The sequence below is a fragment of the Saccopteryx leptura genome, chromosome 3 (genome assembly GCF_036850995.1).
Source record: "Saccopteryx leptura isolate mSacLep1 chromosome 3, mSacLep1_pri_phased_curated, whole genome shotgun sequence".
NCBI lineage: Eukaryota > Metazoa > Chordata > Mammalia > Chiroptera > Emballonuridae > Saccopteryx > Saccopteryx leptura.
The window spans coordinates 336,516,933-336,543,881 of record NC_089505.1 but is presented as its reverse complement, the minus strand read 5'-3'; the positions used below and the strand labels follow the sequence as shown (position 1 = coordinate 336,543,881).

The 26,949-nt window shown below is 36.9% G+C and overlaps 1 protein-coding gene across 4 annotated transcripts in view; it reads right to left on the bottom strand.

The window, feature by feature from the left end:
* Positions 1–26,949, bottom strand: part of VPS13B (vacuolar protein sorting 13 homolog B) — an 887,459-nt gene that overhangs the window by 224,103 nt on the left and 636,407 nt on the right. For all 4 annotated transcript variants that reach the window (XM_066379210.1, XM_066379212.1, XM_066379209.1 and 1 more), the window contains exon 34: positions 21,677–22,367. In XM_066379210.1, the coding sequence (XP_066235307.1) occupies positions 21,677–22,367 (691 nt within the window). The remainder of the gene's footprint in view (positions 1–21,676; positions 22,368–26,949) is intronic.

Sequence of the window (26,949 nt, the reverse complement as noted above, 5' to 3'; positions counted from 1 at the left end):
TAAAGAAAAGACATTTTGAATCTTAACTCATATCATCTCTGAGTGAAGGTAAAGTTTCTGTACTCTGAGCTGCTGCCGACTGTTAACAATTGAATAGCTGGAGTTCTTTCTTTTCTTTTCTTTTTAAAATGGGATGCTGGAAACAAATTAAAGAAAAAAAGTACAACCTTTTCAGCTTAAAAAAGCATATACATGTTCAAAGAAGAAGTGGATTAGTACTACTTAAGGGTTATTTGATCTGTTTCAGAGTTTTACTGACATTACAATCACTTTTTACTGCTAGGCTTTTGAAGTTAACTTCAGTAGCTTTCCCATAACCTTCTTTAATGATAAAAATTGGTCAATCTTTTAATAGTCTCAATTATGACTAAAACTTGACTTTTTCTGGTTTAACTTTTTCTATTAAATACTGTATACTTTTTTTAAAAACATATTTTCTGGTTAATATTGTATATATTTTTAAAAACATTTTTTAGCAAATGCATGACATCGAATTTTCTTTTCAATGTTTAGCAAGCCAGTTTTTATTGAAATAGCTCTTTAAATAAAAACGACTGTTGTATCTTGGCACACAATGTCGTAGGGTTTTAAAAAACTTCTAAATATTCACAGTTTTTCTTTAATTTCAAGATTGTTTTACTCTCTGAGTTTTAATAGCCTCTGAATGTCAATTTTATAGGGATGTTCTTGCCATAGAGTCCATCTATTCCCTTTTCAGTTGATTTGAAATGTGTTATTAAAGTGTTATTTTAGGTTTTATTGATTGGGTTGCTTTCAAGAATAGCATTTACATACAGTGTATTATATTCAACATATGGTTACATAGTATTACTGTCATATGTGAACTGGGCATATAAATTCTGCCTTGGAATTTGTATTTCCTGACCCTATCATGTGATCCTTATGAAATTTGGCACATACGAACCTTTATGTAATTTCAAAGAAAATACTGAAAGCAATTGATCATGACGTTAGATCTATGTGGTAAAGATCAAACATTAAACTAGTGCATTCTTCTTATTTTTATATGATCAGTGAATTTAAAGCAGTGAGAATATGCATAGTATATCCACTACATAGTAACACTATACTATTTTCTCTTTTTAATATAATGATCAAGTCTGGTGAAGGGATGGCAAATGTGTGCTCTGGGAGGATCTAATCAGTTTGTAGGACTGATGTCACCTGCCAGGACCTGAGGGTCTGCATCTAGGGCCTCACCTAGATAGTCATCATCAAGAAGCTGTTATTATAAAGTAGGTGGTGGTGTCAAACCTATATATAAGGAGACATAATTCTTTATTTTGAAGAATACAATCTAGAGAGAGAAATATAATTTAACAGAAAAAACAAAAAACAGATATAAGTAACTAACTAATGTACAGAGGTGAATTCCAAATGATGTAGAAATGTTAATATATGTAAGAAAAGGCAAGTAAAACTTAGTATGATAAGTAAAACAAGATATAGAAATCAGATATCCAAATTTGTATGACAGAAAAAAAAATATAAGGAATACAGTGTTATGTATAAATATATCCTTAGGTGATTAACTTGCTTTATTTAGTAACTGCTTATTTATCCTGTACCCAATTTCCTATTAATATCAATATAAAATATTTTCTATTAATGTCAATTTTAACAATATTTTATATTAATAGAAAAATGAGCATAGATAAGTAGTTATTAAAGAAAACTAATAAGTAATAAATAAATGAAAAACAGCATATAAACATTTAAGGATAAAATATCATAGCAATAATAAAAATATATATTTAAAATAAGTAGAATTTTTTACCTATCAAAAAGGCTAAGACTAAAATAATTGATGTCTGTATAACACACACACACACACTCATCATAGAACTGTTAATCATAGCAAAAAGTAGAAAACAACCTAGATGTCCATCAATAGATTAATGTTAAATAACAGAAGGCAATCCATACAATTATTTAAAGAATAGGATCTACAGCTAATAACACTGTTTTGTCTTTTTCCAAATAGCTCCAAATATATGGAAAAGATTTATATAGGCAGATGGGGATCCTCAAACCCCTCAGCGAGATCTTCTGAGCATGGCTTTTAAGATACCTAGAGGCAGAAAAAGCCCAATAGAGATAAGGGGAACTACCAGCTTTTAGGACACGCCCTTAAAGGCTCCAACGCCCCAAAGGGGTCTCATAGGATGCCATCTGGGTCCTGCTTCAATAGTGGAAAGGAAGATCATTGAGCTAAAGTCTGCCAGACTTACATGCCTCTGCTGTGAGGAAACAGGGACACTGGAAGGTAGGCTTCCCCCTCGCTCCTCTAAGGGAGGGTTCAGTCTCTTCCAGCCCTGCTCCAGCCACCTATGACCTAACCTTGCCCAGAATGCTGGGGTTTGCCACTGAAGGCTGAAGGTGCCCAGGGCCATCAGCCCCATCTACGACACTGTGGACAAGCCTAGGGTATTTCTTCCAAGAAGCAGGTAAACTGATCTCATTTGCACAAGGGCCAATTAACTATGTCTTGCCTGAATAGTCAGGTTTTTTATTCTTCCCTCAAAGATCTCTGTTGTGGGTGTTGATAGTCCTATTTTCTGCTGCTTTGTTTAATAATATATAGTGTTTCCTTTATTCCTCCTACCTCAATGTCCCACTCATATTTCAGGTTGGGACCTACTCCTAATTTAGAGTTCTCTTTCCCCCTTTTGCCAACTTCTATTATGAATCTACCTTTGCCACCCAGCTTAGTGTATCCCAAGGTTCTCTTTACCAAGCCACAGTCGCAGAGCTCCAGGGAAAAGCAACCTGTCTCATCTCTCCAGACAGAGGAGAATAGAAGCTCTATATCCACACATGCTGCAGATGGCTTTTCCAGTCTACCTGAATCATTACCAGCTAGAGGCAGCTGCCACTGGGACTTGGACGTGAGCTGCAAAGTACAGAATTGTGACAACAATTCCAGTGCCATGCAGACTTTTCCTGGATGTGGACTTTTCCTGGACTCCTGCTCCTTGTGACAGCTCCTAACAGACTGAACTGGGGTTGGGTGGCATTTTCCATGGATTTGGCATGGTGTTGGGGCCAACTTGAACTTGGTGAACATGTTAAGGACAGCACTCTTTTATAGATTCTTGCTGTATTGGCCAAGAGTTTGCTTAAAGGCTTTAATCACTGTAAAAAAAAATAGAAGATTAGATAAAGAAGATGGGCACATATAAAAAAAAAAGAAAAAAAGAATAGGATCTATATGTATTGACATAATTGTAAAGCTATTTTATATTGTTAATAGTTAAAAAGAAAGCAGGTTAGCATATTTTCATTTATTATTGACAATTCAGAATTTCTCATTTTCAAAATATTTATTTATCCATATTTCTATTGGATCCTTTTTCTTACTAAATTGTAGGAGCTCCATATATACTATATTGTGGGTGTTAATATTTTCTTGGCCATGTGTAGCGAATGTTTCCAATTGGTATGTTAGTTATCTTTTAACTATATTCTGATGCTTGTTGCTTGCATATTATTTTATAGATGTGGTAAAAAAAATCTATTAAGTTTTATTTATAAATATATCCATAGGTGATTATATATTATCCTGTAGTTTCTTGAAGTATTTTTAAGATTTTGTTTTTACTTTTAGCTCTTTAATTCTTCTGGAGAGCACTGTTTTATCAAAGATAGAAAAATCAAAATTAAAACAAAAAATATAATTTTTCATTAATCAAATTAGCATAAATAAAGAAGATTGATAATATTTTTTATAGAGCATATATAGGTTCTCCCATGTTTGGTGGATAAGAGTGTAAATACAACATTTTTGCATGAATGGGGGAGGGAGCTGAATGAGTGCCTACCGAAATTCTAAATATCCATTCATGTAATTAGAAAGATGAACTATAGGACGTTACCTGAAAGCAATACTTAAAAATACATAAATGAATCTCCAAATAAATTGACTGTGGTATATTTTGAATTTAAAAATATAAATAAATAGAAAAATGGTAAAATAATTTATGCTTATACTGTGATTATTCACAGTAGCCAAGAAATGGAAACAACTTAGCTCTTTGATGGATGATTGGATGAGAAGTGGTGTGTATACAATGGAATACTACTCAGCCATAAGAAAAATGAAATACTGCCATTTGCAACAAAACGAATAGATATAGAGAGTATCATACTAGAGCAGTGGTTCTCAAACTTTTTGAAGTTGGGGCACATTTAAAATCCTACAAATAACTGTAGATGCACTATATACAAATTTCTGAGAAATATGTTATAATAATTAAGTCAAATATTAAAGAAAAAATATAAAGTCCAAGCGTGCTTTTATGGTAATTAAACAAAATAAATAAAACAAAATTAAATTTATTCTGACATTAAAAAACAATTTTATGTTATTTTTTTTGAGATACGCTTTTTAGAATTTGTAAAAAAGAGGGGTTAAAAATTTAAAAATAACAAAAAAGTTATCTTTTTATATATATAGATACATTCTTAGTAAGATTTAGTAAATTTGGCAGGTCCTGTCACAAATGTATTTTTTTCATTCTTGTGTTTATGAGAAACATGAGCCTGATGTGTCCTAGCAATTTCTTCAATATTTGGGCATATATTTGAAAGGCAAACTCTCATTTCCTCATCAATACATTGAAGAATTTCTCTCTTTTTACTCTTAATTGTGTTGAGTGCAGAAAACCCCCACCATACAGATCATCTTAATTTTACACCAAACAAAGGATAGAAGAAACCTGCCTCCAGTGTTCTGGGGGAACATGGGGGGTAGTGTAAACAATCCAGCACCACAGCTTAACAGCCTTTTGCAACTTCACAGAACAAGTGAGGTGGGGGGTTGGGCAGACTATCAGCTTACAGCCAATTCCCCACACCTCTGCCCCCCCCCCCAAATCTAAACTCTAAAAACCCTGTTGGCTTCTTGGTCCCCAACAGGAACATATTTCTCTGGAATACGATAGGGCACACCTGGAAATCTTCTAGGGTGCACCAGTGCGCCCTGGCACACACTTTGAGAACCACTGTACTAGAGAGTAGTGAAATAAGTCACACTGAAAAGAACAAGAATCATATGATTTCACTTATATGTGGGATATAAAACAGAAAGCAACAAATGAACAAACAAACAACAAACCCCACAGACAACAGTATAGTGGTTATTAGAGGGAAAGGTGGTGGAGGGTAAAGGAGGCCAACTATATGGTGATGAAGGAGACTAAACTTTGGGTGGTAGGCACACAGTGAAATATACAGACAATGTATTATAGAACTGTACACTTGAAAGATACCTTATTAATCAATGCCATCCCAATATATTTTGTACAAAAAAACCCACTATGCTATTAAAAAAAGTGAATCTGATGTACTGACATAGAAGAGCTTCAAAATGTCTGTCTGTCTGTTTTTTTATTAAGTGGGAGGCAGGGAGGCAGAGATAGACTCCTGCATGTAGGCCTACTGGGATCCACCCAGCAAGCCCCCTACTGGTGATGCTCTGCCTATCCAGGGCCATGCTCCGTTTCTTGGCAACTAAGCTATTTTAGCACCTAAGGAGAGGCCACAGAGCCATCCTCAGTGCCGGGAACCAATTTTGCTCCATTCGAGCTATGGCTGTGGGAGGAGAAGAGAGAGAGGGATATGGCGGGGGGGAAGCAGATGGTGGCTTTTCCTGTGTACGCTGACCAGGAATCAAACCCAGGACTTCCACACACTGGCAGATGCTCTACCACTGAGCAAACCAGCCAGGGCCCAAATTGTCCGACAAAGTGAACAAAACAAAGAAACAACACACAGGAAATTCAAAGACAAAAATCTTACCTGCATACACACATACTTATATACGTGTACATGTACATATACATATATTTTTAAGTACTGGAGGATGATCATCTTTAGGATGAGCCTTAGCACATAAATGGACCTATAATTTATTCAGAGTTGTAAAATAAAACTACACAGCATTTATAAAAATTAACAGGGAGAGAAAAAAGTACTTTAAAAGGTTATGTGATATCCTACCTTCATCAAGGTACAGTCTGGGGGAAAGAACAAATTCTGATCATGTGAATGGGCTTTTACAAGTAGAGGAGATGGGTCTTTGCAGGTTGCCTCTCTTTTAGCAGAAGTTAGAGGACCTGGCCACCTGGCACCCAACCCAGAGGTCTGCATTAGGGCAATTACAGGGTGATATGACTTAGACATAAAATAAAGAAACTGGCAGTAGTTAGCAGCAGAATAAGAATAAAGAAAATGTAAAAGTCCAGAAAATATATCCAAGAAAGCCAAAATTTCAATGACTATTACCCAACAAAATATTACTGGCTTAATGATATTATTGGTTTGATTAATACACAACTAGTTTAAAAGTACAGCTGTATTTCTAGGGCTGAAAGAACAGAATAATTGAAATTAGGACTATCCAGAGAAATGAAGGTTGCACAGTTGATGGATATTGAATATGTGAGAGGGCCAGTGATTAATCTCCCAGTTTTGGCTAAAAATTCTACTTTAGATATTCCTAAAGTCTTTGGAAGCAGCAGTGGTAGCAGAAAGATATGTCAGAATCCCAGAGAAATAGTTCATGTTTGCAAGCCACTATTTAGTCTCTTATATTCTAATGGCTAGATGATGAGAGGTATGACTTCTAGACTTCTGGTATTGTCTTCAACTTAACTTCTTCTGAATTTCACCATTAGGTCTAGAAAATAGGATTCATATTACACATTCCTCTGGGTCAATTCAGCTGAGAAGGCACCAGATAAATGAAGATGAAAGGAGTGTGTGAATATACTAGAAATGGAGTGACAAATAAGGATGACTGTTTCATACCGGAAGCTCCGTGAGACTTTGCTGGTTTTCTACTCCATACTTTGCAAACACCTATTTATTTGAATACAGGAAGCTCTTAAAAATAAGGTCCACCCAATATTGATGAGCACATTTATCTCTAAGCCTAAGAAACAGGGTAAAGTCTTATCTTATTGGGAGTAACAGAATGTGGAAAAGGGGAAAGAAAAATGACAAACTGCTCATAGCCATAAATCTTGTTCAAAGTCAGCCAGAATTCACTTCAATAAGAAAAATATTGCAACTCTATAAAGTTATAATATTTTTTTTTCTTCTGGGTTGACCTGGCCTTCAAAAACTCCAAAAATAAAAATACTTCATCATATCCTCCCACATGAAACAACCAAAGACAAGACTGAGAAAGTGTCAAGTCCATTCCCAGCTGGATGAAGGAAGGTATTGCTGGCTTTCACAGAGACTTTGAGTCTGACCGTTTCTTCCTGCTTCCAGATTACCTCGCTCTTCTTCACTAAACTTAACTGCTTGGAAGGTCTTCCTCTGAAGCTGAGCCTGCAGTTCTGCTTATTATTATTATTTTTTTTAACCCTTAGCAAATATGCAGAGTTAAGTATGTCTTTGCTTAACATCGGAATTACTGTCTATAAATACAACTCGTGCCCAAATCAAAACAAAAACTTTGAAAATGAACTAGTTTATTTTCTTTGCAATCTTCGACTTTACATAAAAATTTGTTGTCCAAGCTGGTACAGAATAGCTGAATGCTACCAACTTTGTAGGCTTTCTTATTACCCTGGTTTGTTCTACTATGTGGCAGGATAATCCTTTTTCATAACTAAGTTAAGATCTTACCAACAAAAAGACATTTTCACACAGATTTCAGTGGTAATTTCCTCATTTTAATAGTGATGTAACACTGAATATATAATGAAGTCGTTACCTTAGAGGTATCTTTTACCTCAGATACTTCTAAGTGTTACCTACCACAGAGAAAAAAAGTTTTCTTTTGCCATATGAATAAAGAAGATTGAATTTTAAAAGCGTGGTGCCATTAGAATCTCTTCATTTGAAAGCTAAATATCCATTAAAAAGAGGACTAGACTAGACTGCACCAACATCCTTTTCTTCTTCACTCACCCCTTGGTAACAGTTACTTTTATCAACTGCAGGTTTACAGTGGAGTTAATAATCCATGCCTCTGTCTACTTTCTCTTGGCCACCTTTGTGCTCAAAATACCTCTACAGGTGGATTGTCTAAGGATGGGCAGAAAGAGAGGTGAGTCTACTAGTTATTTTCCCTGGCAGTTTCTGTTGCGGAAAAATATAAATAACTACAGTCACAGTAATGTTTTTGACTCATAGATTCAATTTTCTCATGATACACTTATTTTTTACATTACTGTGGAAAATGGGTGCTAACTTAAACATGGAGCACTGTCAAGACACAATTTTGCCATGGTGGAGAGTTCTTGAAACTTGTGTTTAACCACACAAACCAGAGGAATATAAAAGGTAAAAAACAAAAAGTATTGCTTATTATTTAAAATTATACCCAATTTATCTGAAAATCTAGTAAGCTTATTTGTATTTCATTTTTAAAGTAGTAATAATTGATGTTTGAAATACCAGTCCATAGAGTTACTTTCCAATTTAATACTTGTTGGCTAGGATAAACTATAGACTTGACAACTTCCCTGCACTTTGGTTTTGATAATTATCAAAATTACATTCTTACCCTTAGAAATATTTGGGTCACATACAGTAAGTAAATACTCTGCAAGAAAGTAACTAATCTGCAAGCCGAAGTAGATCCCTTTCCGTTTTTTAAACTAGTAGTCAGAGACTCTTTACAAAAGTATATGGGAATGTCATCCTTTATACAAAGAGATTGAAATGACACTTTAAAATAATTTATAAAACAACATGTTGAATGCATCAGGATTGCAATTTCACACAGCTTTTTTGGGGGGTAGTCACGAAGATGAAGCAGAGTTCACAGCGAGCCACAGTAGGGAGAGAGAGACTACCTAACGAGGAGCCAGGCCAGTTGGTGAGGGCTTAGAGATTCCCTGTTCTCCTCCCTTCTCTTTCACTTCACTGGCAAGATGTTCTTAGATGGTCCTTAAGCTTAATCCTTTTATGCCCAGGCAAGACTACACACATGTGTTTCTTTATAGATCCTGAATAAAATTTAAAAGAAAGCATTTTGGGAGGATGTATTTTAGTAGATCTATTTTTCTCTATCTTGGAAAGTGATATTGTTAAATCTCCCAAGAGGCCATGGTTGTGCTTGGTTTTGGTTATGCTCAATGGCTGGAAGTACAATTCATTACCAGAATAGTCACCTTCTTACCCCTGGACATGTAAAAGGCAAAGCCTGTGGGCTTGCTGAACTTCTTATATTTTTCTTTTATAAGTCTTAGTTTTAATGGCTACATTTTTCTTTTTCTTTTTTAAAATATAGCCACAGAAGCAAATGTAATCAACCAGGCTTCTACAATGCATGAAAATTAAATTATGAAAGAACCTAGATCTATAAAACAAGGTAACAATTCAATGTCAGGACAGCAAAATCAACCAAGAAACCAATTCTAAATTGCCCTGGATACAGGTTAAGAGCCATCATCTCTTTGTTGATATCCAGGCATTTGATTAACTCCATTAGTGCTTTTCCCATGCTCTGTATTCTGCATCTCATAAGATGTGACGGGAAGGAGAAGAGATTTCCTGCTTTGACACCCCAAGTCTGTGGCCCATAGGAAGAGGAAAGGATTAAAGTGGCTGCCGGGATGTGTGATCACCAGTGTCTATCCGCTCTGACTTTTAGAACCAAATTTTCCATATCTTGCTAAAAGGAAATGTATTGTCTATACTTAATGATGCTAAGGCAGGTGATATATGAAATATCACCTCAATAAATTCCTTTCAATTTATTTTCTAGGCTATTCTGTCATGTTCTTGATAACTTTCCTATTTGGTTGTTTTCATGTTAAATTCTAATGTGGGTTTTAGATGTTTTGCAAGACAATATGTGATTAAAATTCAGTGCAAGTAAATATAGGGTGCTAAAATGTAGCATATATACCCAAGGAAGGTCAGCTGAATCCCAAATGCAAGCCTCTTTTCTTCTGAGCAAAGTCTGGGTTCTGTAATATTAAAGCCAAACCAGTGGCTTTAAATGATTCCTCCCATTTTTCATTCATCTTAAGTAAATACTAGTTAAAATGGTGTCAAAAGGGCCAGGACACTAATATTTTCCTCATGTCCAAAAAGGAGTCTATTAAGCTCTCCCTTTTACTATTAATAATTACAGAAGTCCCAATTTACAGCTGAATAATGTTGCATAATTTCAGCCATTTCATAAATATTGTATCATTTGGAGCTCAGATTAAACATTAAACTATAAAAACAAATATTATACCCATTTTAGAGATAAGGAAATTAAAACACAAAAAAATTTAGTTGTTTGCATCAAAGGACCAAGAGAAAATTACTGATTTTTGTTTCAATAACTTACCCATACATTAGTTTCCCCCACTGGCTGGGTCACTTCTTATTTAACTTTCTCGGCACAACTCTCATTGAGTGATACACTAGAGTGCCTCTCATTTAATAGACCTATTTACTTGCTGATTCCTGTCAAAGCAATCATTTCATTTCACATTATAGGTCAGCAAGAAATGTTCCCAGCAGCTAAATTTTCAGATAAATGTTCAAGTTGTGATCATTATGACATTAAAGTCACAGGTTAATGCTAAGCCCTTCCAGGGACATTAACAAAACCTTTAATTCTAAAGAGACATGTAATTCAATCCTTCTCTTAAAGTCACAATAACTAAATGAAATCAAGATATGATTTATGAGGTGTAAGAAGCCAGTTTATGATTTTCCAACTGTTGGTTTACTCAAATGTCTTTGGCACATTTTCTGCAGACCTAATTCATGAAAGGGTAAAGAAGTCAATTACTGTAACTGAAAAATTTCAAACTACATAAAAGCAAACTACAAAAAACAAAAAAAAAATTGCACTGAAATTATGTGAATTCTTTTTTGGCAGACTACAACCACTATTTTAAAATTAGCCTGAAGATATTAACAATGACTATAAAAGTAACAACAATAATATTAACATTCATTGAGCCCTGTGCTTCATACTTAGCTAAGAGCTTCATCATTGTTTAATTCTTAGGAGGTTGCTATCAGTATTATCCCCATATTACACATAAGGAACAGAGGTTTAGAGAGGTTAAATACCTTGTCCATGGTCACCACAGCAGTAAGTAGCCCAGCTGGGATTAGAACCCAGGACTGTCTAAATCTAAATTTTGAGTGCTAATTTAGTTCTAGTCCATGTTTGCCTCTTAACTGGGCCTAAAGTCATAATTGTAACATTTACAAAACTTATATAGAAGTGTGTCTTTGCCTGCTTTTTCAGTATGATAAATTCTAATCAACTTTAGTTTCTGTATTTTAGCCTGTTGATGCTTGAAAAATTTTAATAAGGTAAAGAAGTTGCAAGAGGGCAAAAGCAATTGTTTTGAAATCGGTTTGCTAATTCCTAGAACACATTAATGAGTAATAAGTTACTGGACTGACTGACTGTGTACTAAGGAAGCACGGGGTTAGTGAAATTCCGCCAGAATGGTTCAACTCCTTCACAATTGACCAGATGGCACAGTCATCTCTTCAAAAACAAACAAAAAGCTCCAAACAAACAAGAAGAAAAATGACTTTTTGAGGCTGCCTTGGGCTGCATAGCTAAGATATGAGGCAATTTCAAATCTGGACTCTATTACCTTAAACAAAACAAATACCAATTTTTAAATATTTATAAACACAGCTAATACGATTATGTTAAAAACAACTACATACATCTTTATTTAAATGAGAATTGCCAATAATACAGCTGCTACATATAAGGGCGCTGGCAGATGATCTCATTTCTGTTAGAGGGTGTTCCAGGTGAGAAGGGCATAGAAAAGCCTACTGGCACATTATTTTAACAGCTTAAAAAGAAATCTGTTAACTCACAGATGTATTGTCTACCTGAACTAGATAGCAAATCATTTCTAGGTTATTAATATTAATAGCCATATAAGAAGCTCAGGTTCAGGACTTAGTCTTCTGTCCTTTTTAAAATTATGGAGAGTAAAATAAAGCACTCTATAGACATAGGTATAGCTGGCATACTTAAAGAGCACTAAATTGTGCAGACCGGGGATTACACTTTATCCTTCAAAATTATAAGTAACTGTCATCATTATTATCTCACTTTTGGTTTCTAAAATAGATATAGTTATAGGTATAAAGATTCCATTTACCATGTATTCTGGGTAGCATCTTGTAGTAAATTTAGTTTTTTAAATATATATATGTATATGTGTATAAATATATTATATTTAATAAAAATGTATTTTAAATACATAATATGAGTATAAAGTGTATCTATAACACACATATATGTAGATGTCAGTCACATGTGCTGAGAAGGCAAAATAACACGGTTTTCACAGCATTTCTTCTTCTAACTTGATTTTATAGTACATGAAAGGCTATCCCTAAGGAACACACAGAGAAAACACTGTTACCACCCTCTGAGTATTTGGGCATGTTCTTTGCTTAATGGTGACATGGGAAGAATCAAGTTAATGCTGACAACTCCCCGAGAGCAGTAATTATTCATTACAATACATTTAACTGATCTGTGCTTAGAGATATAAAGATATTAAAGTATCACTTTTGGGGGAAATCCTGTATTAAATTTCTTGGAAAACCATATGTTGGCTAATGGACTAGAAAATATTTTTATTTTTTTAAATTGCAGGACTTCTGGTGCCAGCCAAAATTGGAGTAAGTTCACTGCAGCCTAACTCTCATGCTGCTTACAATTAAAAACTTGAAAAAAATATACAAAAATACCCAAGGCCTCAAAAGGGCCTCTAACTGGCAGATATGAGCCATATAGTGGTGTTTCCCATTTTCTTTAGTTCTGTTTTTCTTTTCTCTCATTACTGTGACTTGAGGGTGAGTCCTATGTTGTGATGCACAGTGATGGCAAGAACAGCTGGAAGTCCCACAGAATCCCTGAGTGGGAAATAATGTCCCTGTGTAGTCACTGATGTAGGGAGACCAGCTACTTTTTCTTTTTTCTCTCCTGGTTTGCCCCAAGGGTGGCCACACGCTCATACACACGTGTGTGTGCGTGTGTGTATGTGTGTGTGTGTGTGTGTAACAGGTACAGCAGAGACAAGCATTTAAGACTTTAGCAGGTGTTATAACTATGTTTCATGAGGTAAAGGTAAACACACTTGAAATGATGGAAATACAGTTCTCAGAAAAGAAACAAAGTACATGTTGGGCAGATAAAATGTATTATGCTCACTTTGTTAAAGATGGCGCTGCCCACGTGAGGCCATCGCCCAGGTGATATTAATGTGTGTTGGGGATCGTTGTAGCCTGGGGCTTAGTTTTGGGATTAAGCCTTTCCCACCCTTTTTGATGTGGGGTGGTACAATCCCATCATGCCCCAGATAAGTGACTTTGTATTAGAGACTTCCCTATTTTGTATATTGGATTAAAGGTTTGGATTTCTACACTATAAAATAGGGGCAGAACGGGAGCTTGCTCTCTTGGTTCCTGAGATTATCATTAGAGGAGAGAGCAGAGAGGAGAGCAGAAAGAGGCCATGTGGCCAGGAGAAGCAGCCAAGATGGCGGAGTGCTGAGTGAGAAGCCAGTTTGTGCAGAGGAAGAGTTTGTGCAGAGTGAAGGAAGAAGATGGGGAACAGAGGTGAATAAGTCTGGTGAGCTAGAAACCTTTGATTCTAGGAAACTCGGATAAGTCAGTAGCTTTGTGAGCACTGAATGTGAGTGGGTTTTGGAGCCCAGTGTATGTTTTTACTTGCCCGCCGGGTGCAAGCTAGAATTAAATATAATGGCCCACCAGTTCTTGGCTCCATTGTTTCTTTACCGACTGTCTGAATCCAGAACCTGCATGGGCCGGGCGGCTGTGAGACTGGCCTTGCCCACTGGCTTTACAGTACAAAAAAGAACCAAAGGGAAATTTTAGAACTCAGAAATTCAACAGAAATTATCTAGTATGAGGAACAAAGATGAAAAAGGAAAATAAAATTCTCAGTGATCTGTGAGATAGTATGAAAAGTTTAACACTGGAGTTCCAAAAGGAGAGGTGAAATATTCGAGCAGAAAAACATTTAAACACATAATAGCCGAATAGACATATAAAGTTCCTGAATTTAATTTAAAACATGTATTAACAGAGGCCAGAAGTTCAGAGAACCTGAAACAGAGTAAATTCAAAAAAATCAAGTCCAGTCACATCATAACCAATCTACAGAAAGCCAAAACTAAAGAAAAAATTTTGAAAGCAGATGAGAAAACAACACATTACATATAGGAAAACAGTCACAGGAATTAATGTAGATTTCTCTTTTGAAACCAGAGGACAGAAGACAAGGAAACAGTATCTCTGAAGTGCTGAAAGAAATGTCAACCCAGAATCCTATACTGAGCATATGTCGTGGAGACAATGACTACTCGGGGACCACATGGCATGCAACAAGGGACCTAGGGGAGACCCCTTCACAATCCCCTATGCAGGTTCCATGAGATGGCCCTGACCCCCAGTCCCTATGGGTATTTATTGATACACACAAATAGAAGCAGGGACAAGAATGAGGAAGTCAGGAAGCACAGAAGAGAATGAGGAGAAGAGAATAAGGAAGTCAGGAAGGGGAACTTCTTTAGAGCAGACAGAAGGGCAAGTGAAGTAGCTCAAATGTCCCTACCTATTGATCTGATTCTATCCCTATTGTGCTGTGTTCAGGACAGTACCGAGTTCAGTACTTTTGTCAGTAAAGTCCCTGTGGCCTTTGCCTTAGGGCACTGAACTCTGTCCCTGTTCTATGTTTCTATTCAGGGCCTCTCCAAGCAAAAATATCTTTCAGGAATTAGAGAGAGAACACAACACTCTCAAATCATGGGAAACTAAAATAATTTGTTGCCAGTAGGCCTGCTTTAAAAGAAATGCTAAAAGAGTTCTTAGTGCTGAAGGGAAATAGAACAGAGGAAAACATGGCACCTGAGGAATGAAGGAAAAGCTCTAAACATGGTAAACAGCTGGAAAGTAAAAATATACTAGTTTTCCCCCTTTTAGTTCTTTATGTAGCATTATTGAAAGAGATCATAATCTTATCTGGTAGGTTTTCAATATATGCAGACAGTCTATGACGATTGTAACATAAGTGGGGAATGGTAAGAAATCTTCGTAAGGCTCTACATTTTTCTTGAAGTGATAAAACGTCACTGCTAAGTAGAGTAAAAGATTAGGCATATTGGAAATTCCAGAGCAACTACTGAAATATATTATAAAGAAATAAAGTGAAAAAACTTATAGGTAAATAAATAAAATACTAAAAATTATTCTGAAGTACAGCTAGAGCTCAATCTATAAATAACTTAGAAAAAATAATTTGAAAACTAGTCCTATTTCATTTGGCTGTATCAAAACAGTTTTGCTTATACCATCACATACAAATGATACCAAGCTTTTGTAACTTGCTTCTCTGGCACAGCCTTCCATGTCATGAAGATCCATATTTGCTAAATTTTCATCATTAATCATAGTAAGTGAAGAGAAGTGCCTGAAGGCAGAAACTGAGTCTTCTTACTAGGTCAATAGCATCTTAAACATGTCCGATAAAATGCCAGGGTTCAAAGGGAGTGAGCAAATGTTTCCAAAGATTGTCTGAATGTAGAAATGGAAGCACAACAGGGATAACAAGTTCATTCTAAAATAGTCATGTTAATTGTACAAGATAAGAGGGTAAAGTGTGATTTTAAAAATCATGTTGAGCCTACCAGGCAGTGGTGCAGTGGATAGAGCGTTGGACTGGGACACAGAGGACCCAGGTTCAAAACTCCAAGGTCGCCGGCTTGAGCACGGGCTCATCTGGTTTGAGCAAGGTTCATCAGCTTAAGCCCAAGGTCGCTGGCTTGAGCAAGGGGTCACTCAGTCTGCTGTAGCCCCCCCCCCGGTCAAGGTACATATGAGAAAGCAGCCAATGAACAATTAAGGTGCTGCAATGAAGAATTGATGCTTCTCATCTTCTCCCTTCCTGTCTGTCTTCCCTATCTGTCCCTCTTTCTGTCTCTTTCTGTCACACACACACACACAAAGTCACATTGATTAATTTAAAGTAGTTATCTTGGGATATTACACCATATTTCAACAGGTTCAAAAGACTTAGTATTTGCTTTCAAGGTCTTTGTTGAAGTCTCTTGAATATGTCAAATAAACCAAATCTTCATAATTTAATGTGAAAAATATTTCCATCTCCTAGAATCACCCAGAGCCATGCTTTAACAATGATTAAAGTCCATGATTGAGCGGCTCTGGCCATTTTTAGGACCTTAATGAATTAGAGAATCAAAACTTCTGTGATGACCAGGGCCTTAGAGATGTTTTGTCTGTAAAGTCTTATGAACATTCTTACTAGTTCCCTTGTTAATTAATGAGTTAAATACAACGTTTCATATAGTCTTTTATATTTATAAAAATTATGATTTTGGAGAAAAAATTATCCCCTAAACATGTCTTTTTATTTTATTTTATTTTATTTTATTTTATTTTATTTTATTTTATTTATTTTTTTGTATTTTTCTGAAGCTGGAAACGGGAAGAGACAGTCAGACAGACTCCCGCATGCGCCCGACCAGGATCCACCCGGCACGCCCACCAGGGGGCGACGCTCTGCCCACCAGGGGGCGATGCTCTGCCCCTCCGGGGCATCGCTCTGTCGCGACCAGAGCCACTCTAGCGCCTGGGGCAGAGGCCAAGGAGCCATCCCCAGTGCCTGGGCCATCTGTGGGAGGGGAAGAGAGAGAGAGAAAGGAGGGGGGAGGGGTGGAGAAGCAGATGGGCGCTTCTCATGTGTGCCCTGGCCGGGAATCAAACCCGGGACTTCTGCATGCCAGGCCGATGCTCTACCACCGAGCCAACCGGCCAGGGCCTTTATTTTATTTTTAAGTTTTTATTTATTGATTGATTTTAGAGAAAGAAAGGAGGGAGAAGGAGAAAGAGAGAGAGAAATTTTGATTTGTTGTTCCACTTGTTTATGAATTCTTTGGATGATTTCTGTATTTGCCCTTACTGGGAATAAACCTGTAATCCTGGCCTGTGGGGAAAATGCTCTAATCCAGGGGTCGTGAAACTTTTTGGCTGAGAGAGCCATGAACGCCATATATTTTAAAATGTAATTCCGTGAGAGCCATACAACAACCCGTGTACATTACGCATTATCCAATAAAAATTTGGTGTTGTCCCGGAGGACAGCTGTGATTGGTTCCAGCCACCCACAACAATGAACATGAGTGGTAGGAAATGAATGGACTGTAATACATGAGAATGTTTTATATTTTTAACGTTATTATTTTTTAATTAAAGATTTGTCTGCGAGCCAGATGCAGTCATCAAAAAAGCCACATCTGGCTCATGAGTCATAGGTTGCAGACCTCTGCTCTAATCAATGGAGCTACCCCACCACGGCTAAACATAAGTCTATATAAGAGTATTTGTTTACTTTTTGTTCCATATGATTTCCATATAAAGGAACATGAGCACATATAATAATGGTTGATGACTTGCATAGAAAACTAAATTATTACAAGCCATGTTGTGCCAGAAAAAATTTTTTTTTACAAATATTTCTTTCTTCTCAACCCCTCCCCCCATTATCTCCAAAATAACCTCATGTGTGTGACACTGAACTAGGACAATCATTGAGATGCAAATATATGTGAAAACTATTATCAGCTGGCTGCCACTTGAATTACTTTATGGAAAAAATCTTAATTTCAGTATCAAGGGAAAAAGTACAGTAAGTCCTCATTTAATGCTGGCCATAGATTCTGTGACTTTAAGCAAAACAACATATAATGACACCAATTTTACTACAGGCTAATTGATATAAAGAATTAAGTTCCTACAGTATCTACCAATATTATAAAAATATGATGTTGAATGAAATTACATTATTTGAGGACTTGTACAAATGTTTCAGAAAGACGTGCTTCATTACTCTTCCATTTTTAACTTATGATGGCTTTAAACTTTTCCTTAACCTGTCTCAGGAAGTTAGCTTCATGGTGATACCCCGTTCTGTCCTTCCAATTAAGTAACTGCAGTGCCTCCTTCACTTTAGAATCCAGAAATGGCACTGGCCACTCCCATCTTCCTGCTCCTCCTCCTCATGAATGTTAACATTATATATAGTCAGTCATATTTTTCTCTTTTCTCATACCCACATGGTTACTATTTCAAAGCTTCAAAAGAATATTGGACATAGAACAGCACTTTCTCTTCAGGAAGGGAAAGCGTTACATGAAGTGTTTCTAGGGAACTGAATTGGTAATGGCACTGGAAGAATTCATTCAAGGAAGCAATTTAACATAGAAATTCCCCAGATCATTTTTTTTTTTTTGGAAAAAAATACTTCATTAAAATTGAATAAAATTTCTGTATTTAAAACAACGAATAAACTAATTAGTTTGATAGTCTAGCTCCACTAGAATATCAAAAAAAAGTTTGCATCTTTAAAACAAGTCAAAATAAATTTTTATCTTATAGGGTAGTGGCTTACACATATCAGCTCTCTGAGGCCAAAGCAATATAGTTTAAATATTTTTAGAAAGGTGAGTGTGGGAGATGAATTCCAAATTACTCAATGATAAAACTTCAGAATTGTAATGGAACTTGTTAATATCTATAACAGTCATCACGTTTCACAAACAAGGCAACAGAAACTCAAAGAAATAAACTGCCTATTTGAGATCACTGTGCTAACAATCAATGGCAGGCCAATATTACTATTACAGACTTTTCGCTTGCTTCCTAGTTCAGTAATCTTTCTAGCACAGAATAACAGTAAAGCAGCAGCAGAAAACGTGAAGGCCTAGGCCTTGTGGATTCAATGGTAAGTACTTTCAGGAATTATCTCCTGAATTTACAATCACCCTATGAGATAGGTATACACCTTGTGACAGAATTTGAATTTGAATTCAGGATTGTCATACTACCAAGAGAGGCTGTGCTGTGTAGTCACATCATGGGCACATTTAACATACACAAATTCACCAGTTAAAACATGTGTACAGACTAGAGTGGGACAATGGAGGCTGACTGAGAAAACTGCCGATTGACATCTTTCTCTCCACTTCCAGGATCCAGACAGGTTGTAAGACCAGACTCAGGAGTCCAACAAATCTGGGCTTTGAATTTTAGCTCTGTTTATTGCTAGGTCTGCGATCTTGGACAAGTTACTTCACTTCTACAAACTTTAGTTTCCTCATCTGGGAAGATGAGAATGTAACATTTCCCATAGAGTTATGATACAGATGAAATTAGATAATGCATTTAAAGCAGCTGATACAATGCCTGACACAGATTGAGTACTCAGTAAATGCTAGTTATATTTTTATTTTAGCCATTATATTTTAACTATTTGCTTTCTGATAAATTTCTCCAAATCACTAAATGCATTTTTAAGAAACATAATTGATATTGCTAACTCTTTATTTGGATAGTATAAATGTCCAAGCAGATGCTTTTTTTGTAAGGAAAGGCATCCACAAGAGCAATGTGCCAAGGATGCTCCTTAGACACCACGCCCTTTCCCTCCCACATGTAATTCTCTGTGCTGAGTCTGCCCATAACTTTCACTCTAAACTTCATCTACTGAAACTGGCTTCCATGTTGGTCTACATACAAGGATTTTACTTTAAAAACAAAAAGTGCTTCATTATTTTGACCTAGGAACTAATTAAAATGTGTATCTTTGATATGAGCCCTTATTAACTTAACTGAATTTAGTATAAATATCCTTAGTAGAGGCCACTGAAGTCACCCACCTATAAAGTGACTATAGCTGAAAGACCTTAACAAGGGACTTGGAATTAAGAATCATTATCCCAATCCTGCACCTAGTCTTGGCCAGTGTTAAGCAGGTATCAGTTATAAAAGCATGAGTCTCTGAATCATATAATATCAATTACCCAAGTACCAGCTCCATTTCCTGTGCCCCTGAAATAACTATTGTATTGTAGGCAGTCATTAAATGAGAAGATGTTTGAGAAAGGGAGGCAGTGGTTGCTGGTAAATGTTTAACAACTGGCTATCAGAGTAGGAAAGCTGATTGACAGCATTTGCCAATATCTGTGGTGTAGATACTCTCACTATGGCTGATTTAAATTACCAATGGTTTAACAACTGTCTTTCATAGTTCCAAAATTTTAACAATTGGCTCTGGCGAGCCAGTGTGAGCCAGCTCCAGCACCAGGGAAGAGGGGCAGCAGGCAGTGTGGGGGAAACCCTGCATTACTTGGCCTCAGCAGCTAGCCAGTTACCTTTTCTGAAGCAGAGGATTGTACTGCACCTCAGAAAGAGTGAGCAAGGGCTCCTTTTCTATTTCCTTGGGCTGAATCCTGATCCTCTCACCTGCCACCTACATGCCAGGAGCCTGCTATATAAAACGGTTCTCCTTAATGGCCAAGAATGAACCAGCCTACTTCCAGATTGGAGAGTCTACAAATTCTCCAAATGCCTCACTGCTGGCTTCCATACGATGAGCCTACCTGATAGCAATAAACTACCTGACTCAGACCTGACCTTGGGGCCCTCCTCCAATACCAAGTTTTAGATGACTCAGCTACCCTCTCCAGTCTTTCCTGCCAAATATCTAACTCTACATTAGCCCTTATTACCTAACAGCCAGTATGTCTGAAAATCTGAACCCCTGATCACTTGCCTAATCTCAACAAGCAACAAGCTTCAGAAGTTTGATATAATTATTATATTAGGATGCTCTCCAGTTATAAGAAGGGTACAGATGGGTCAACAAGAGAGAGGTGGACAACACCACTAATAAACGTGCTTGTTGTAGATGTATACAAATCTTTAAATCTTCTTACTTTACTGATAAACCTTCTCATACATTTACTACAATATCATGTTACTACAGCAAGATGATTAGATCAAAAATACCAGAACTGTTAACTTCATTTTCTAAGGTTCTTTATTTCACCCACATAGCTACATTAACATGGAAAGCATACCTATAGGCCATTAATAAGGGAAAAGAGGAAAACAGAAACTTTTGCTTCCCAATCACTGGAAATTGTTAAGCATTTTTGTAGCCCAGAAAGAGACCCTGTTTCATTTAGCTCCTGAAAAGAAATGAATATCCAGAGGCATGGTAAGGACAGGAAGGCCAGACCTTAATACATTTCAAACATTTACTTAAACATAATTCAGCTGTGAAGTATGAACTTCACAAATTTACATATTCTGTAGAGAAAAAAAAGTCTTGACTGGCTTGCCAGCTGTTTTTTTTTTTTTTTTGAATTTTTCTGAAGCTGGAAATGGGGAGGCAGTCAGACAGACTCCCGCATGCGCCCGACTGGGATCCACCCAGCACGCCCACCAGGGGGCAATGCTCTGTCCATCCGGGGCGTCGCTCTGTCGCGATCAGAGCCACTCTAGTGCCTGGGGCAGAGGCCAAGGAGCCATCCCCAGCGCCTGGGCCATCTTTTGCTCCAATGGAGCCTCAGCTGCGGGAGGGGAAGAGAGGTGCAGAGAAGAAGGAGAGGGGGAGGGGTGGAGAAGCAGATGGGTGCTTCTCCTGTGTGCCCTGGCTGGGAATTGAACCTGGGACTTCTGCACGCCAGGCCAACGCTCTACCACTGAGCCAACTGGCCAGGGCCACCAGCTGTTTTTTTTTTAATCAATCTTGAAAATGGAAAACTTAGTATGTAATAGCAGTTATCAGCACTCCAGTAAAGTTGAAGGCTCTTACCTGTACATTTGTAGTCAGAGGCTACCCCTTTAAGCACAGTATCAAAAACGGTCATTTCCACTCGCTGTTTCCGGTGGTGACAACTCAGAAGCAAAGACGGCTGGGAGACAACCAAGTGTAAAAAAGGTTCGAGTTGCAAATCCCCGGTTCCTCTTCGTCCAGGCTGCCGAACAATAGTGATACCAAGTGCTTGTCTAGCAGAGGACCTTGTGGTTGCATGAAGACTTTCAAGAGAGATGGCCCCTACCTTTTTTCCTGAAGGAAAAGGTATGTTGCTGCTTAAGAGATCTTCTGCCGTTACCGTGGAAATACATGTCTCGCTGGATTTAGCAACATCTGAATCGTCTTCTGGGAGATTTAATGAACTATTATTGCCTGTTTTTTCATTATCCTTCTGTTCTTGCGATTTCCATTTGGGTAAGGCCATACAGGAATATGTCATTAGTGAGATTCTACTTGCGGTAATAAATATGTCAAAGGGAATGAAATTTAGATTTTTTACGATGGATGACTGGTGTGAGGGACGGGCAAGGCGATGCTGACTGGTACCGCTGTGCTGCTCTATCTGTACTATTCTGATTTTAACACTGTCACTGCCAATCCCACTGTCCTGAGCACCGCTGTACCGAGATGAGGTTTCAGCCACACTTCCATCAAATGTATCCATTTTTTTTTGTTCTTGCTTAGAGATCTGTAAGGAAAAAAAAATATTATAAACTAGTTACATTCCAAGTGTTATTATATAAGAGATGTTATGTAAACCTAGAAAATGGTACTGGTATACCTTATAACACAGTAATCATAAAAACAAACGAGGCACCGATTCAAAATTATTCGTATTAAAACACCAAAGAAATACTTGAGAAAAAGGATCAACTGTACATTTCTAACATTAAAATATACTCTTGAGTGTCAGTCTTTCTTTCTCAGGACTAGTAAAAATTAGTATAAATAAAAATGCCTCTTTAAAGAATTAGTATTCTTTACAGTGAAATTCCAAGTAGTACAATAAACTGTTTCCAAATCGTGATTACTATTCATTAAAATGATATTTTAGGTAGGAGTAGTTTATATTTTTATCCTTGTCATTATAAAACTGATTTATAGGTTTCTGGATAGTAAGAAAGAGAGGGAAAAGTTATGAAAGACAAAAAAAAGTAAACTAAGACAAATGTATGCCATTCACAATGTTTATTTTCCTCTACAACACGACTTGAAACAGTGGTAAATATAAGTGATCAAATAAAATGTAAGTAATTAAAGCCCTTGAAGGTAGATTTTTCCTTTGTGTAGGAAAGGCTACTCACTCTCAAAATCTCCCATCAACAACACCCTCTGTGGAGAACAAACCCCACCTGGTGACCGCAGCAGTTATGATCACCTTTCAGCACAACTCCAGACCTTCAGTCCTACTCTCTTCCACCTCCTTAGGTCTCCCAAACATCAGTTTGTGATACGCTATTAGGGACCTACAGGTTTCACTTGCTTTTTCATTGGAGTAACCACGGGAAATCCAAGACAAAAGCCAAATCCTCCAACCCCCATCTTATCACCAAACATAACCAATGGTAGTATTTTAGTGCATTTCCTTCCGCTCCTTTGCCCTACCTGTGCAAGGGTTCCTGCTAGCCCAACGCTCTATGGTTATAGTCAGACTGTAGAGACAAATTTGTAACCCAGTTTTTCTGTGCTAATATTCTCTTCATTAATGCCATTGTGAAAAGCTGCACAATAGTTCATTTATATAATTGGACATTTAAGTTTTCAATTTTTGACAAAAATATATGACAAACATCTAATAATATTTCCTTAGGACAGGCTCCTAGAAGTAGAATTACTAGGTAAATGTATGGAAAAAGTTTAAGGTTATTGAATATTGTCAACACCTTTTAAAAAGGCCGCACCAATTAATATTACCACCAGCAATGGAAAAGTATTCCCCAAAGTACTGGCTACTAGTTGTCTTTTCTAAGGCTATTATTTCTTAATTGGATTGGTAAATATAGTATCATTTTTTCATATACTAAAAATCATTGTAAGTTGCATATGAAAATGTTAAAGGAATAAAAACTCAATACAACAATGTCAGAGTCATTAAACATTTTCAAATAATATTTTTTGTTTTATTTATTTTTAAACTTGTTAAGGGAGATACAACTCGTTGTTAGAAAGATCCAGCATAAGCTATTTGAAACAAAAACAAGTCCCCCTGTTCTCTGAAGACACCAAATTCTTTTAAACAGTATTCTCTTGTTACTATCCTGTGTCCAGGTCTGGAGTGTCATTCTGATACTGTAGCTGGCAAACATTTAGCTATCAATTAATACTTAGAACAAATGACACTTGTCTGAGAATTGTTCTCTTGTTCTATTCCTTCTTGGTGACTTTACATATATTTCTATTTTAGAATGTATTTTCTCTTAAAATGTTTTGTGGTGGCAGTATCAGATAGTATTAAAACAATCTGTAGGCTTTGGAGTCACAGATGTAAGGTCAAGTCTAAAATTTTCTAACGCTATGAGTTCAGACAAATTACAAACCTCTCTAAGGCTAAATAACCTCATCTGTAAAATGGAGATAACAAATCTTATCTGAAAGGGTTAGTATAAGGATTCAGGGAGCCAATGTGCCTAAAAAGATCAGCACAGAGCCCAGTATATGCTAAATACCCCTAAATGGGCAACTGTTACATTTGTCTCTTTACCCAATGAAGGACTGCTAAGTGGACTGGTTCTACTTCTGGGGATCACCAAGAAACTAGTACAGTGCCTGGCACACTGCAGAGGGGATCCATAAATGCTTCATATGTGAGTTTCTGATAAAATATTAAAGGGAAATGAAAAAGTATGCCCTGCAGACTAGAAATAAATTGTTGTTAAAATGTAAATATATGTGGAGAAATATATTATATGTGGAGAAAACAGATTTCTCCATATACTATGCTCTTTTAAGTGAGAGGAGGGGAGATAAACTCCTGCATGCGCCCCAACCAGGATCTGCCTGGCAACCTCCATCTGGGGCCAATGCTCTAATCAACTGAGTTATCTTTAGCACCTGAGGCTGATGTTCAGCCCTACAGAGCTATCCTCAGTGCCTGGGGCCGACACTCAAACCAATCAAGCCACTGGTTATGTGAGAGGAAGAGGGAGGGAAGGGGGAAAGGGAGGGAAAGAAAAGTAGATTGTCATTTCTCCTGTGTGCCCAGACTGGGATCAAACCCAGGATGCCCATATGCTGGGCCCACACTCAATCCACTGAGTCAACCGGCCAGGGCCATATACTGTACTCTTTAAGGTCTTTACAGACGTTCATGGGTTCTTTCTGGATCTGCATCCTCCCCTTGTGGTCTGATCACACTTAAGCAATCACCTCAGCCTCTGCTGGGTCCTTACCTTCACACTGAGGACATTTATACCCAACCCACAGAGTTGCTGCAGTGTTAAGTGAGTTAATGCATTGAACATACACAGTAAGCACTCAATAAAGGGTATGTTAAAAAAAGAAGTCACTTTCTTTGCAAAGAATTCCTTAATCCTTCCTGATGATGCCTGTCTCTCCAGCTTCTATGCTTGTACAAAAAACTAATATTATTATAGCATTTTTTACATTGTGTTTTGTCTCAGAGAGTGAGAGCATTTAAGAGATGGAAATAAAATACCTTTGACTATATTTGTTATTTACTAAATGTTGTTAGCACATTACACACATTTTCTTCACTAAGTGTTACAACCCTTTAAAGGGGGTACTCTTATCCCTACTTTACAGCTGAGAAAACGGAGGCGTAAGAAATTATCAATAGGTCCCAGGGCAGATCTCTAGTAGGCTATGGGTAAGAAAGAGCACATTAGTGTTCTCAGCACACACCATACTGCTGGTCACATAGTGGAGCTCCACTATGTGCAGACTGAATACACGAATAAACATTTTATTTTAAAAATCAGTGAAATAAAAATTCAGGCAATTATCAAAATGACAGTTTTAGTTTAAAGCTTTTAGTCATCCCTATCATAAAAATTTAAACTATAGCTCCAAATTGATTGCCAACTAGGAATTCTAAAGTAAAACGAGAAAAAAATAATAACATCAAGTACATAAGTAGTCTAGGATTTACTCCCCATGTTTTGAAGCATTACAAACCAAATATCCGTATGCAGCATGATTGAAAATTCCTTTGAGTTCTATGGCAAACTCAAAATAAGAAATAATTTTTACTACTTTTGTTCTCTAAATCGAAAAGGCAACCATAATTTACTACAAGAGTCTATACAGTACTCTCTATGCACAGAGTATATATTTTCTTCTTATGTACAGACTCTATTTAAAATCTTATCTCTCCTTTAAAGTGAATTTAGGGTACCCAATCAGTGGTAACATGACAAAACCCCTGCAGGTGAAGATAAAAATAATTTAGTGTCCAGCCCTATTACATACTGAGATTGCCATATTAGACTCTAGCAAATGTCAAGTGGCCCAATCAGAGATGTAAATAACCAGCAAGGGCAGGGTGGCAGCTATCAGCTTGGGTCACATGGGTTACTGAACAGAAGTCAGCTGGTAACTAATTCTAGTCACTACTGAGCAGAATGGAATTTGAACTAATGACCTGAGATGACAGACTCAAACTCCTATAGGAAAAAAAAAAAAAAAAAAAAGAGGTACAAATTTCCCAGTACTAGAGAACTAAATTCTTACAACTGGGTTAAAAGCCAAGATTTCCTTCATTTTCCTAAGCTTCCGCACTATTTGTAGAACTGAAATAAATAAGCTGATGATTTTTGAGACATTTAGAACTTCATTTGTTTGTCACCAGTCACTGCAGATTTATAGTGAAGAGTATCTGGCCTGCTATTAGGTAAGTTTTATAATTAATTTTGTGTGCTAAGCCTAAACCTGGGCATCAATTTACTATTCCTTTGTGGAAAAAGAAAAGTTCACAATGCAATAACTCTGAAAATAACTTTTGCTTTATTATTTGTCCAAGGGGACTAATAACTTAAGTTGTCAAAAATAGCAATATCAGCTTGCTGTGAGTGCAGCAGAAACCTGCATCTCGGGGCAGTGCTGTTACATCAGCTCTCCCGCTCTTTACCTAACTCATTTAAAATGAACAATAAAAGTTTTCTTTAATTAGCTACTGGTGTGCATTAACATGATCATGATTAAACCATAAAAACCAACTGTACATTACTCTGGTCCTCTCTTCCATATGTTTTGAATTACTCTGTTTGAAAATGTACTTTGCGTCCCTTTTAAAAGTTCGACCTTCTGCTTTC